This window comes from Sturnira hondurensis, unplaced genomic scaffold (genome assembly GCF_014824575.4).
Source record: "Sturnira hondurensis isolate 20B ecotype Veracruz unplaced genomic scaffold, ASM1482457v3 Scaffold0008196, whole genome shotgun sequence".
Classification (NCBI taxonomy): Eukaryota; Metazoa; Chordata; class Mammalia; order Chiroptera; family Phyllostomidae; genus Sturnira; species Sturnira hondurensis.
This window is the reverse complement of record NW_028080827.1, coordinates 18713621-18726618: the sequence shown is the minus strand read 5'-3', so window position 1 is coordinate 18726618 and position 12998 is coordinate 18713621. Positions and strand designations below refer to the sequence as shown.

The 12998-nt window shown below is 51.5% G+C and overlaps 1 protein-coding gene across 12 annotated transcripts in view; it reads left to right on the top strand.

Annotated features, from left to right (window-relative positions):
- The window catches only part of MEGF11 (multiple EGF like domains 11), a 354305-nt gene that overhangs the window by 125956 nt on the left and 215351 nt on the right, over window positions 1–12998 (top strand). For 11 of the 12 annotated variants that reach the window (XM_037054176.1, XM_037054171.1, XM_037054172.1 and 8 more), the window contains exons 2-4: window positions 2813–2918; window positions 7157–7258; window positions 11290–11390. In XM_037054176.1, the coding sequence (XP_036910071.1) occupies window positions 2821–2918; window positions 7157–7258; window positions 11290–11390 (301 nt within the window). In that variant the 5' untranslated portion in view covers window positions 2813–2820. Of the gene's footprint in view, window positions 1–2812; window positions 2919–7156; window positions 7259–11289; window positions 11391–12998 lie in introns of those variants that run through there. The other variant, XM_037054182.1, reaches the window with a different exon arrangement.

Here is a 12998-nt window from a genome sequence, read left to right as displayed (position 1 = left end):
AGGTTGGGGGTGAGGGGTGGGGTGGAGAAAGAGCAGGGAGGAAGGCCGGAAGACTGGCCTGACCAGGAAGGTTGCTGGTGATAAGGCTGCAGACCAGGCCATGTTCAAAGAAAAAGTCTGAGGGCTGGGGGATGTCTGAGAGGAGTCACCTCCTACACCCTCAGCCTGGTGTCCTCCCCCGCCACACCACTACAGAGGCAGACTGGGCCCCAGGTGGGGAACTTTGCAGATGCTCAGAATGGGACTCCTGGGGAGCTCCCCTTCCCTGTAAGCCTTAACACACTTAGTCCTATGGTCTAAATGCCACCAACTGTGTCCTTGTGTTCCCCTGTCCATCTCCACGTCCTGTGTGCTTGTCCAAACACCCATTGTCCTCTCTGTGCTTCAGGTGTCTCATTGCTGGTGGGTGTCAGCTAAACTGTCTTGGGAGTCCAGGCCTGATTCTGAAAGAAAGAGGCTTTTATAAAGATTTATTACAAAAAGGCCTTCCCAGTTATAGCAATGATCCAGGTCACCTCCATCTCCCACCCATTCCCTGTCACCAGAGGTCAAAAGGGACAGGAGGAACAATGTCCTCGTGTCCAGGTGGCCTCATCCTTTGATGTTCTAAACTTCCTAAGTTAGAAGATGCAGTTAGGGGTCCTTTCAGGAGAATACTGGAGACGCCAGGAGCGGCCAAAGTAATGAGATGGGGCATAGACAGGACCAAGACAAGGCATTCTCTGCGGTTGGCATTCAGACTCCTTGCCTATAAGAGTGTGGTGTCCCTTTGTTCACATTTTTAAACTTGATTTATTTGATGCCTGATCAGCCCCAACCCCACCTGGAAGAATACGCTCATCACCGAAACCCAACGCTGCACCCTGGGGAGGCTCTCTCGTCCCAGCAGCGTTTCCTCTTTGGGGAGAATGGGTTGAAATGACCTGCGGCCTTAGTGCCACGAAGACTCCAGGCTGCGGAGGGCGCTCAGTGGACCCGAGGGCTGGCTGTGGGGGGTGAGCGGGCGGGGCAGACAGGTGTGGCTGTGGTGTGCGCGCTCCTGGATTCATACACAGAGCAGAAACACCAGGATCGCTTTTCTCTTCCCTTCCCAGTTTCTAGAGTACAATTAGCCAGGTTATTTCCAGATTTCAAATACAGAGAAAAACCTCATTATTCATTAATTTGGACCCTCCATGGCTTTACAGAATTGGTAACATTTGTTGATCTTTGAAGGAGCTGCTAAGAAAGAGTTCAACAAGGAAGTTATTACTGGGGACGGGGAGGAGAGCGGTTAACCTCTCACAGAGGCGGGAGCTCTGTTTAGCTTCCCTCTGGGTACACAGGGGGCATGTGCCACACGGACAGCATTCTTCTCTGTCCCTGGGAAGGGTGAGCGCTTCCTCACCTGTGAACTCAGGGGCCATGAACTGCAAATCCTCAACCTCATTTCAAGCTGGGGACCCCTTTACAATGTCCAAATATTTTCAGTACCATCCCCACCCCAGGTTAAAGATGTTGCTTTCTTTTTTTAATTCTCACCCAAGGACATGTTTATTGATTTTAGAGGTGGGGGTGGGGAGAGAGAGATATATAGAGAGAGACAGAGAAAGAGAGAAGCATCCATTGGTTGCCTTCTGTACATGCCCTGACTGGGGATTGAACCTGTGACATTTTTGGATGAAGCTCCAACCAATTGAGCCACCTGGCCAAGGCTGGAGGTTGCTTTTTAGTGTGCCTGATTGTAAACAAAAGCTGCTTTGAATTCAGTAAAGCTTTCACTCAAATCATGAAAGCATCTATGTACACATGAAAAATAATACCATCTTTCTTAGTCACAGTGTCCAATCAATCAGCCTATAGTCAGGATATCCCCACATAGGAATTCCAGGTCCCCAGGTGGCTCTGGGGTCTGCTGTACCCTTACTCGGTGGGAACCCTTGGTCAGTCCTCTAAGGCTGTAGACCACAGAGTCCTGTGGTGCTGGGACAGGAAGGAGCCTCAGAGGTCATTTCAGCCACTTCTCTACGAAGAGTCTCTTTTTGGGGAAATCCCCAGTATAGGGGACCAAAGCTCTTGGCATTCTTTGCAGGCACACTGAACACCTGTCACAGGCTGTCACTTCAGGGTGCTGCCTTGAAGCCCCTTGCCAGGCTGCCCGAGCCCTTCGTCCTGTGGTGGGAATGACTTTCATCACACTGGCTGTCAGTGACTTTATGTCCCACAGGAGTAAGAGAAGTGAGGTGCACTTTCTGGGTGGCTTGCATGACCAGAGCTTCCTGGAAGGGTGTTCTCAGCTGGCTCCCCCAGGGCCCCACCAGACACCTTTCCTCCTTTTCTTCGGGGCAGGAGGGCAGTAGGGAGAGGAAGTGAATGGGATGGGCAGAACGCAGAACAGAGGGAAGGCATCGTCCTTGAAGTTGTTAAACCAAGAGTTCTTGGTCCAAGGATGCACTCAGAGGCCTAAGAGCACCCTGAAATCATAGCAACATATTATATGTGGGGGCACTTTTCTGGGAAGGAAGTCTGTAACTTTCATCAGTTCTCGAAGTAGTCCACAAGCCAAAAAACTTTCAGAAGCCCTAGCTTAGAATGGTGACTTTTCCCTGAGTCAGGCTTCCTCCTCCCTGGTTACTCAGAACCCGTGAAGTGTTACCACGTTAGTCAAAGACTGCAAGTGTAAAAATATCAAATGCTCATTACACGGCAATGATGGGAGACCTCGTCTGCTCAGCCAGTCTGCTGAGCTGACTCAAGTGAGAAGTGTCAGCGCCAAACAGATGCCCGGGAAACCAGGCTGATTAATGACACTGCCTCTTTGTTCTCCTCACAGGGCCTGGGATGGCACTCTCAGTGACAGGCCTCGTTGTCTTCTCCCTCCTGCAAGCTGTTCTCTCTTTGAACCCTGAGGACCCCAACGTGTGCAGCCACTGGGAAAGGTAAGATACAGGTCTCAGATGACCAGGGACTCCCTGAGGACCTCACCTGGGCTTCCCACTGTTGGTACAAAAGCAGAGGCAAGAGGTTCAGAAGCTGTGCACCAAGGGCCTGCAGTCCAGCTGAAAGACAGCCTGGATGCGGAAAGATAGGACAAAGCAGTATATACTCTGCGACTCAGTGTAGTGGGAGGTCAGGGTACAGGGGCTGAGTGACAGGCAACTCGAATGATGCAGTCTGATAGTTCATGAGGTACTCATGCTCCTCCCTGCATTCCCACGTACCAGCCATTTTACAGAGGAGGAAGTAGGGGCCCTGAGGGGCTCAGTGCCCATCCTCAGCCAGGTGGGTGCAGTGAGTTGTTCTGGTCCAGATGTGTTGCTCTCTGATGCTGTGGTATTTTTCCCAGTCTCTCAGGACTGGAGACAATGCAGCATCTTGGGCATGTGGGTGGTCAGCAGCCTGACCTATTGGGGGTGGGTGGAGGGCCCTGCTGCTTCGGATCTAGCCCTGGTCAGCGGATCGCCAAGAGAAGGGCAGCTGAGGGCAGAGGCCGACGAGCCAGCTGCAGCACTAGGTCCTGGGGGAACAGGCTGGGGCTCTGCAGACGGCCTGACTTTGAAGCACAAGGTTAAAGTATTGATTCGGGTGAGCAGAAAGACAGTGACCAGAGACCCGATCAGGAAAAACCGAATTACACCTTGGAATTGATTGGCCATGCTGACCAGGCCAACTCTGCCACTTAGATGGTAATAAATCAAATGAATAAAATTGAGATGAGGGCCCGATGGGGGAAGCAGATGGTGGAGGTGGACAGGAGAGGGGGAGGGGCATCCATGTTCCCTGCACACCCGTGAGGGTGTGTCCTGGTCCCACCACAGGGAAAGGTGCCTCGCCCGGGCCCCTGGAGGGACAGTGCCTACACCAGCATGGATTTCATTGACCGGCGCTCTCTGAGGAGTCCCTTCAGAGTCGAGGGTGGAGCAGAAGGCATGCGCCCCTTTTGGTGGGAGTGGGAAGAATACGAGATCTATGATGAGTAGACCTTAGTTCATTCCAGTTTGGAGTTTTTTCAGCTGTTAGGTCTGTGGTTTGGGGGATGTCTCCCAACCACTCTGAGCCTGTGTCCACCTCTGTAAGTGGGGTGGGCGGGTAATGAGCTCCGCCTCCCAGACCTGTTGGAAAGTCAGGGAATCAGTTTCACCAAAGTGCTCAATCATTGGCTTTTCTTGTTGCCTACTCGGGCTTTGGAGGAAGTGGTTATCACAGATTTCCAGACGCACCAGGCTCGTTGGGAATGTGAACAAAACATCGAGTCTCCCGGGTCCTGGCCCAAGGGACTCTGATTCCACAGGTCGGGGGTAGAGCCCAGGAACATGTATTTTTCATAAGCTTTCCACACGACTGTGAGGTGATCCAGGGCCCTTGGCCTTCTAATTTAAACCTTTATTTCCCAGTGGGTGAGAGAGAGATCAGGTGGAATTCCATATTAGTCTCTGGTTTTTGGACTCCAGCCTCGTCAACCCTGTTTTGTCCGCCCGTCCCAGTTGAGATACAGTCACTTCTTGCCCCTGTCTCTGCTGAACCCCAGCCCCAAGCACTCCCCCTTCCCTCTGACCACTTCCGCCTTTCCTACTGCCTCCAGCCAGGTCCCTTTCCTCTAGGAAGCCCACCCTGACTTCCCTCTTCCCTGGGTCCCAGTTGCACCAGTGGATCAGTTCAAACATAAACAAAACTCTAAGTTTCCAGACCTGTCCAGGAATAAATTTGAAACATGAAAATATTCGGAGCGCAGCTTGCACGCATGGAGCTGGCAGTTCGGGCGGATGGGCTGTCAGCTGAATATATAGCTTTGATGGGACAACAAAGGGCGGCCCCAACAGCTAAAACAAGGTCTGGGGGTCCCCTGGGCTCCTTTGACCCTCGGGCAGGAGGCCTTGCCATGAGGCCCCCATGATACCAAGCGCCTCCTTCCTCTTGGCTTTTCCAACTGAGCCAGTTCCACAGAGACGGGTCCAGTCCCGCAGAGATGGGTCCAGTCCGTGTCACTCCAGAAACACACCCCGGTCCCTGGAGACAGCTGAGGGAGAATTTCCCAGTGGGATTAGTGCTTCTGGCGGCTCCTCCTTCATTACACCCCTCCACCACAAAAATCCAGTGGAAAGACCTCCCCTGGCTAGTAAAGCCCAGCTCTACAAGATTAATCTGGCCCCTCATTAGTGTGTCGGCCAATGAGCATGTTAAACCATCCAGCCATGAAACCAGGGGCACACACTTCACCCCAGACACTTGGAATCAGCTCAGGGTCTCAGTGCCAGGCCTGCTTGGCTCAGAGCATTCCTGCATCGCCAGCTCTGGCCCCATGACACCGCCCTGCCCCTGCTGTGGGGATGGTGCCTTTTCTCTGAGCAGCCACTGTCCCCCTCAGTTCTGGGGGGTGCCTGAACCCTCAAGTTCTTAACAAAGGCAGGGAGTCCATTCTCTGTGTGGGTCTTGCTCTGCCTCCCGTACCATGGTCCAGGAAGAAACGTACCTCAGTGCCTAGTACAGGAGGTAAATTGTTGCCAGTGTTATAATAGTGATGGCCAGTTTCTATTAGACATTTCCTGCGCACCTGTAGTCATTTCACATGTATTATCGTCCCACCACCCTGAGATATACATACAGTCATTGCCCTCCTGAACCCTCACAGTAACGGCATGGAGACCCTTGTGATATTTAGCAGATTTACAGGTGAGGAGATGGGGTCTCCATGAGTCTCACATGTCTAAAGACATGCTGCTGACAAGTGACAGGGTTCAACCTTGACCCAGAGCTCATGCACTCCTATCCATTCATTCTCCAGCCTCTAAGTGAAGTGTCAGAGCACAGGGTCATGGAATTCTGGAGTTGAAGGGACCTTTGGGAAGCTAGGGTGGGCTTGGAGCTGCCTCGGTTTCTCCAAGCCTGGAGATGAAGCGGAGATTTGGGCCGTGTCTGCGTGGGCGTGTCCCTCTGAGGCACATCTGGCCGGATGAGCCTTACCAAGGGCCCTCCTACAGCCTCAGTGCTCCAGAGAAACAGCCCTGACTCCCTGCTGGGGGGTGGCCAACTGCTCCTGGCCTCCTTCTGAATTCTAGACCTTTGCCATTTCTGGCATCCGAGGGCCTGCTGTGGACGCAGTCAGGGATCTGGCCTGCCCAGCCCTCTTGCAAGTAAACCAGCAATTTCCTCAGGCAAAGCAGACGGGCTTTTATAGCCTGGACCTGGCCATCTGGCCGAGGTCAATGAGCCTTCTGGGGGTGAAACACTGAATAGTACCAACATACATAAAAATTAAATTCTGAAGTCTCAGCCGACATCTCCCAGCCTTCACAGGAAGTGTGAGCGTTCGCTTTATGTCCTGGCTGGGCTGCCTTTTCCTACAATTCCTGCCAGGGGTGGACAGGTGCAAAGGCTTGTTTTCATGACCGTGAAACCTGCTTCCCTGTGGCTTCCACTCACTGGTCCAGGGTTACAGCCAACAGGCAGGAAGATGAGCTACATCTTTGACCGGCAGGCCTGGGGCATGTCCTCGATGTGCCCCCAGCCACACAAGAGACATAATACCATAAGACAGAGGTAACTGGTGACTTTGGGGGAGTCACTTACCCTCTCTGATGCTCAGTTTTGTCTCCTGTGAAACGAGGATATAGCAATGTCACCCACCTTGTAAGATTGTGTGAGGATTAAAAGGGCATCAAGCACTGAAGGCAGAACACTTGCTACATGTTGGCAGTTATTGTCACCAGCTGTGTGACCTGGGCAAGTCTCCTCCCTCTCAGCCTTAGTTTCTTCATCTGTAAAAGGGGATCACTTACTTCACAGAGTTGCTACAAAGATTAACTTCCATCAGATGCTTTGAAAACCATTAATGATATAAACAACTGTTTTAAACGTGTTGGCTCTGCTTTCCAAAACCATATAGAATACCCAGAAACCCTCCTTTATTCTCTCTGTTAATTGAACAAATGAACTAGAATTTCAGAAAATGAGCTGGGCTAAAGGGCAGTAAGGCATGCGTCCTGGATCCAACCAAGCATCGGGCAGGTTTGAAAGCCAAGGGCAGGAGGAAGAGAGTGGGGTGGTGAAGAGAGCGGGTGCGCGAGCCCCTGGACATTGGGCTGCAGCCTGGCTTCCTTGAGGAGGGAGACCCCATCCTGAATATCGGCTCAGCCTCCCACGTGCTGACGGTAGCTCCCATCTCCTGTCTGGTTCTCAGCTATGCCGTGACTGTCCAAGAATCATATGCGCACCCCTTCGACCAGATCTACTACACACGATGCACAGACATCCTCAACTGGTTCAAGTGCACCAGGCACCGGTGAGTACTCATAGATGATGGGGCAGGAAAGGGTGCTGGGCCCTCAGGGTTTGCCTTGCTGCCAGTTAGTAAAAAGCCCCTGTAGAAGCTGTGGTCAGTGCATCCTGTATCCCCTTGGCACTCACCCTCCACATTGACTCCCTGAGATGCTCTGATGCAGGCTTCTTTCTGGCCAGAAGTGCTTATGGGCAGGGCAGGTGAGAAGTGGCAGAGAATTGATGACCTTGGGGTCATTCCTCCAGCAGGAGCAGGTGGGGTTTGTGGGTGAATACTCCAGCTTTCTTTCCCTGAGAATACAGGGTCCAACTCTGACTGTTCCACACTGTGTCCCAGAGTAACCTACTCAACAGCACACCCTAAATTGGCTGCTTTTATTTCCCCATCTCACTTTCCCATCTCCCTTCTTGTATTTCCCAGGATTGCCTCCTCAATAAACTACTTGTCCTTGAATGCTTGTCTCAGGTCTGCTTCTTGGGAAAAATCCAAGCTAGGACACTCCCCCCAACTTCCCACCCCATCCCCCCTGCTCACAGCAGATGTAGCCTCATGCCAGGGCACCTGGCTCAGAGAACAGAGTGCAGGCTAGAAGTCAGGGCCCTCTCAGCATCTGAACGGCTGCACACGGGAATCCTGCTCCCTGTGTCAGCCCCCTGCAAATGTGACATGCTCCTATGTCACTAGTGGAGAGAGGAGATGAAGGGAGAGAGAACATGTTTTGTTGGATGACCCTGGGCAAACCACTTTATCTTGCAATTCCCATGTACTCATCAAACGTAGAATGATCCTTGCCTTTCCTACCTGCAGGGTCCAGTGAGGTCAGGAATGTGAAAATACTTTGAAAAATGCAGAGGAGAATGGAGAAAAGTGAGGTATTAGGCCCAGGAAATGTGGTATTATTACTTGAGGGCTTGAAAAACCAGCAGACGAAGAGTCAGTGAGGGACTGATCTCCTAGTCACTGAGCATCTGTGTTGGTTCCAGATTTCTTTTGCTTCCTCCTGTGGGTCTAGTCCCTCTTTAGGATTTATGCAGGAACCATGGTGGGTAGCACGTGGACTGGGAACTCACTCTACACTGGAAAGCCTAAGTCCTGGTATTGTTTGAGGTTTTGCTAGTAACTTCCTGTGAGACACTGAGCCTAGATGTAATAACCACATCTAGGTTATTAAAATTTCTTGCCTGCTAATCCAATACCTGGATCATCTCAGGGTTGGTCTTCATTGGTCATCTTTTCTCTTATGTGGGTAATATTTTCTAGTATCTTTGTATGTCTAGTAATTTTGAATTGTATGCTAGGCATTGTGAACAACAGAGACAGTAGAGACTGAATTCTGTTTTGTTCCTCCAGAGAGTATTGATTTGTCATTCCTTGTTTGTTTGTTTTACCAGTCCATTAACTTGGCCAAACTCAATTTTCAGACTCTGGAAGTTCAGTATTTTTAGTCTTATTTGGACTGCTTGGAACCTGCTCTCTACAACAGTATTCAGGGGCAGAAGTTTGGGCATAGATTTTACCGAGAATATAGGCTTCCTCTTTCTGGCTTTCTTCTTTCTGGGGTTTCCCTTTTCACTTTTTAGTTGTTGGGTCCACCCTGGACTTGTCTTGTGGTTCTTCAAAACAATGAGACTGCATGTCCTCTGTCTGAAGTTTAGCCATCTGGAGTATTTATTGCTGACTGGGGTCTGCCCTTGGACTAACCTTGCCCAGTGTCATTCCCTTCTTCTAAGTGTCTACTCCCCTCCAGTATCTACCTTTACTCTCTCTAGAGTGCCTTTGGATAGTTGGTTTTTTTACATTTTCTCCAGATTGTATAACTGCTTGCAGGGGGGTTGGTCCAACAGGGGCCACTCAGCCATTAACACATCTCCTTCCTCTAGCCCTTGGCTGTGAAATGAGGAGCTGGGACCAAATGGCCCCTTCCAACTCCCCCAGTTGTGCTTGGCTGCCTGTGGCCCCGGTCAAAGGCAGAGGCAGAACTAGAAGTCCTGCTCTCTCCGTGAGCCCGTCAGGCTCTGTGCCAGAGCCAAGTTTGCTCTGAGGCGTGGCTTTGTTGGGTACTTGTAGGCTGGGGCTGCCATCCATCACTGCTGGGGAAGGGTGAGTGAGTGGGTGCTTATTAAAATAGGCTGCATTCCCGGAACATGAATTATTTTGCTAAATTATTGAGTCGCCTTGCAGCCTTCCTGATGACCTGGAGTGTGCACGCTGACAGCTGCACCATCAGTCTGCCTCTGTATGGAATGCCTTGTTTGAACGCAGCATCATTCTCCCGACAGCAGCCTGGCCCCTGGCTCCTTCCCTTTCCTGCTTCCCACCCCAGCACTGGGAACAAGCAAGGATGGGAAAGCCAGAAGCAGTGGGGCATCTCTCTCTTGTGAAGCTTTAATGATATCAAGACCACCGCCCCATTGGAGTGCTAGGGGAGGGCCCTGTTTGGTGGGAGGAATGGACTGGATGACCTTTCTTTACCTGAGAGGCTAACACCACCCCCGAAATGGCCAGGAGCTGCCTCCCTGTGCCAGGAGAGTAGCTTCACTTTGAGGTCAGCTTACCTTTCATTATGGGCTTTTGACAAAGTAGAATGACCTTAGTTTACAACGTTCCCAAATATCACAGGTCTCCTCAGAGTCCCACACTATCATTTGTCATAAAGAGAGGGCTTTACGGACCGGGAGCCTGTGTGGTAGGATCCCCTTCCCCAGTTGGCCTGGCCTGACCCTCCATGGAAAGCAGGCCTTCAGCACCTCCAGTGACCCACCCCTGCTGTTCTGCCCCCTGAGAAAGGGTCCACAGGGCGGGCTGCCCGACCCTGGGTGCTGCGGGGGGAGGCACTGGCTTCAAGGCCCAAGGACTTGGAGTTGAGTCCTACTTATATGACACAACCTTAAGAAGTTATTTTTTCTTTCTGGCCTTTGATGGCCACTTCGGATCAACTCCATTTTGACCCCAGGTCTGTGGAAGGGACTTTGCCTTTAGTACCTTGTTGTGACAACCTCTTGCCGACACGGCCCCCACACCATCCGTTTCCCTTTCCTTGCTCTGTTATTATGGCCACCCCATCAATCCAGCAAGCCCCGCCATGGGAACTGGCACATAGGTTAGCCCTAGTAGCTTCGAAATAAGACTGGCTTGGGTTTGAATCCTGGTTCTGAAACTGTTAAGCCGTGTGCCTTTGAGCAAGTCATCAATTTCTATGAATCTTGCTTTTCTCAGCCATAGAACAAAATGGGAGAAAGGGTACATAAAATGAAGTAAGAGTAAAAACTCTAAAAAAGAAATAAAAGAAGGGGGCATAATGAAGCTACCTGTCGCAAGTAGGGAATGGAATGAGAGTTTGCCTGTCAGTCGCTCTGGCACAGGGCGAAGTCTCGACACCCATATCAGCATGAGAAATGGAGCCCGGGTCTCTCACTGCCGGTCCAGAACATTCTCTGCTCTCTGGGTTCCTCCTCCGCAGAGCCAGGTTTTGTTCTGAGCCTTCCCAGGGACGGCGTGCGAGGCTCGTCCCCAGGAAGTGTTCATTTTGGTGTGGGAGGGGTTAACCTGCCTCTGGGACTGAGTCAGACTCAGAGGGACCTTTTGATGAGTGTGCTTCAGTTCTCCATGTGGGTGGACTGAATTCCAGGCACTTAAACAGTCTGCATGTTGGGGTGGTGGCAGTAGTCATAGAAACTCCCATCCAAGTCACCCCTTGGGCCCCTCCAGCCCCGGGTCTAAAAGTTTTAAGAAGGTCCCCAGTTGTCCTCCACGGTGTCACTCGGGACAGTGTCTCCTGCAACCTATCTAAGTATCACTCTGAAGAGATCGGGGGGAAAAGTCAGCAGGTGTAACAAACGCTGTGTCATTCTGTGTCACAACAGCCCAGACCCCACCATCGATCATTCTTTATTGTGTTCCCTCATATTTGAAGCCACCACGCATTTTAAAGTAATTATTGAATGGCATCCTCGATATTGCTTAACACGAGTATCATTCTAACAGGAGTGATGGATTTTCAATACTTTCAAGTGTCTTTCTCCCTTGTGTCTTAGGATCAGCTATAAGACAGCGTATCGGCGTGGCCTCCGGACCATGTACCGGAGGAGGTCCCAGTGCTGCCCTGGCTACTATGAGAACGGAGACTTCTGTATACGTATGTAGGGGCTGCCTCTGTTCTGGCCTCACTGGGCACGGGAGGGCAGGGAAGGGGACCGAGGGGAAGAGAGGTAGAGCCGTCATCCAGGCCTTGGACCACAGGTCTCAGCTGACCCGAGGACTGCAGAAGTCCCTGCCTGCTGCCAGCTTGGAGGGAAGAATGAGTCGAATGCAAATACGTTAGCACACATTTGTCTATCAGATCAACCTCCTAGCGGTTGAGGAGAGCAAGTCAGGTCTAGACTTTGAAGGGGTCAGGAGAGAAGTGGATGCTTCTAGAGCAGGTTGGGAGCAGTGGGAACAGTGCCGAGTGCTTGGCACAGACCTGAGGTGGTCGTAGGTGCTCAAGGAGGCTTTGCTGGATGAGCGGGGAACTGAATGGGTAAATGAGTGGAGAGATGAATGGATGGGTGGGTTAGAGGAAGGCAGGCAGGCTGGATTATTGGATGGCAAGACCATGGTACCTAGAAGGAGAATGGCAAGAGTAAGACATCACCAGGGACCTGTTCCAGGAAGTGGGAGGGCTTCCAGAAAGGATGGAAACACACCAAAGAAAGAAAAAGTGGGTTCACGAAAGACGCTCGTTACCTCTTTCCCTTTTTGTCTACAGTGGCTCAGAAAACTGAAGCCTTCGTGTCCCCGGAGAGCCAGGGGCTGCCATGCTGGCAGCTGCAGGCCCTGTGGGTGGGGGCAGCGTGGTACAGTGGGAGACACCCAGGAGTGAGAGCCTGAACATCAGGGTTTTGCTCTCAGCTTCCCAGGCATGTGGTTTTGAGCCAGCCACCAAACCTCTCCAGGAGATTGGTTTAGGGCCCTGTTAGAGTCTAATGGGCTCTTTCCCCACTCACCTCTGACCAGTGGAAGGGACTGGTCTGGGGCTTCCCAGTGAACACCAAAAGATGCCCTCAAATGTAGGAGACTGTCAGAGAAGCGGGGAGGCCCCCATTTAATTACTGAGAGGAATCTGCCCCCACAGCTTCTGCCTCTGCATTTGGAGGCAGATCTGAAGAGTGATTTTCCTTGTTAGTATTCTCCTTGCCATCTGGATGGGCAGAGTGAGGGAGCACCAGAGAGAATTTGGGCAGAGTGGGCGTGTTGATGTTGGGAATGAAATGACAATTTTCCCCTACTGTTGTTACATCTCCCCTAATGCCGGAGAAATTCAATTCTAATTGCATTACAGGAATGAATGAAAAATGCTCCAGCAAATGGGGTCAATACTGATGGTTTTGCAGGAAAGATACAAAGATACTCAATCAAAGCAAACTCAAAAACAGTGCAGAGGGCTGGGCTAAGGCCTTGGTTACTACATGGGATGCAGTTACTATAGGGACCTATGTGTGGAAGTGAGGTCAGGACCAAGGCTTTACCACTACCACTCTGCTTGCCTGGAGTGGAGTGAAGGCCAGGCTGGCGGTGGGACTTGGGAGCCATAAAGCCCAAGCAGGATGGAGGTGAGGGAGCCCTTTTGAGCTCAGGGCACAAAGTGATGGACTCAGGGAAGTTATAAAGGGAGCTGGGACATCAGCACCGGGCTGCAGGCATAGACGAGCACCTTCCCTTTTTAATTTCCATTCGTGGGTGTTGGTCAGGCTCTTGGAAAATG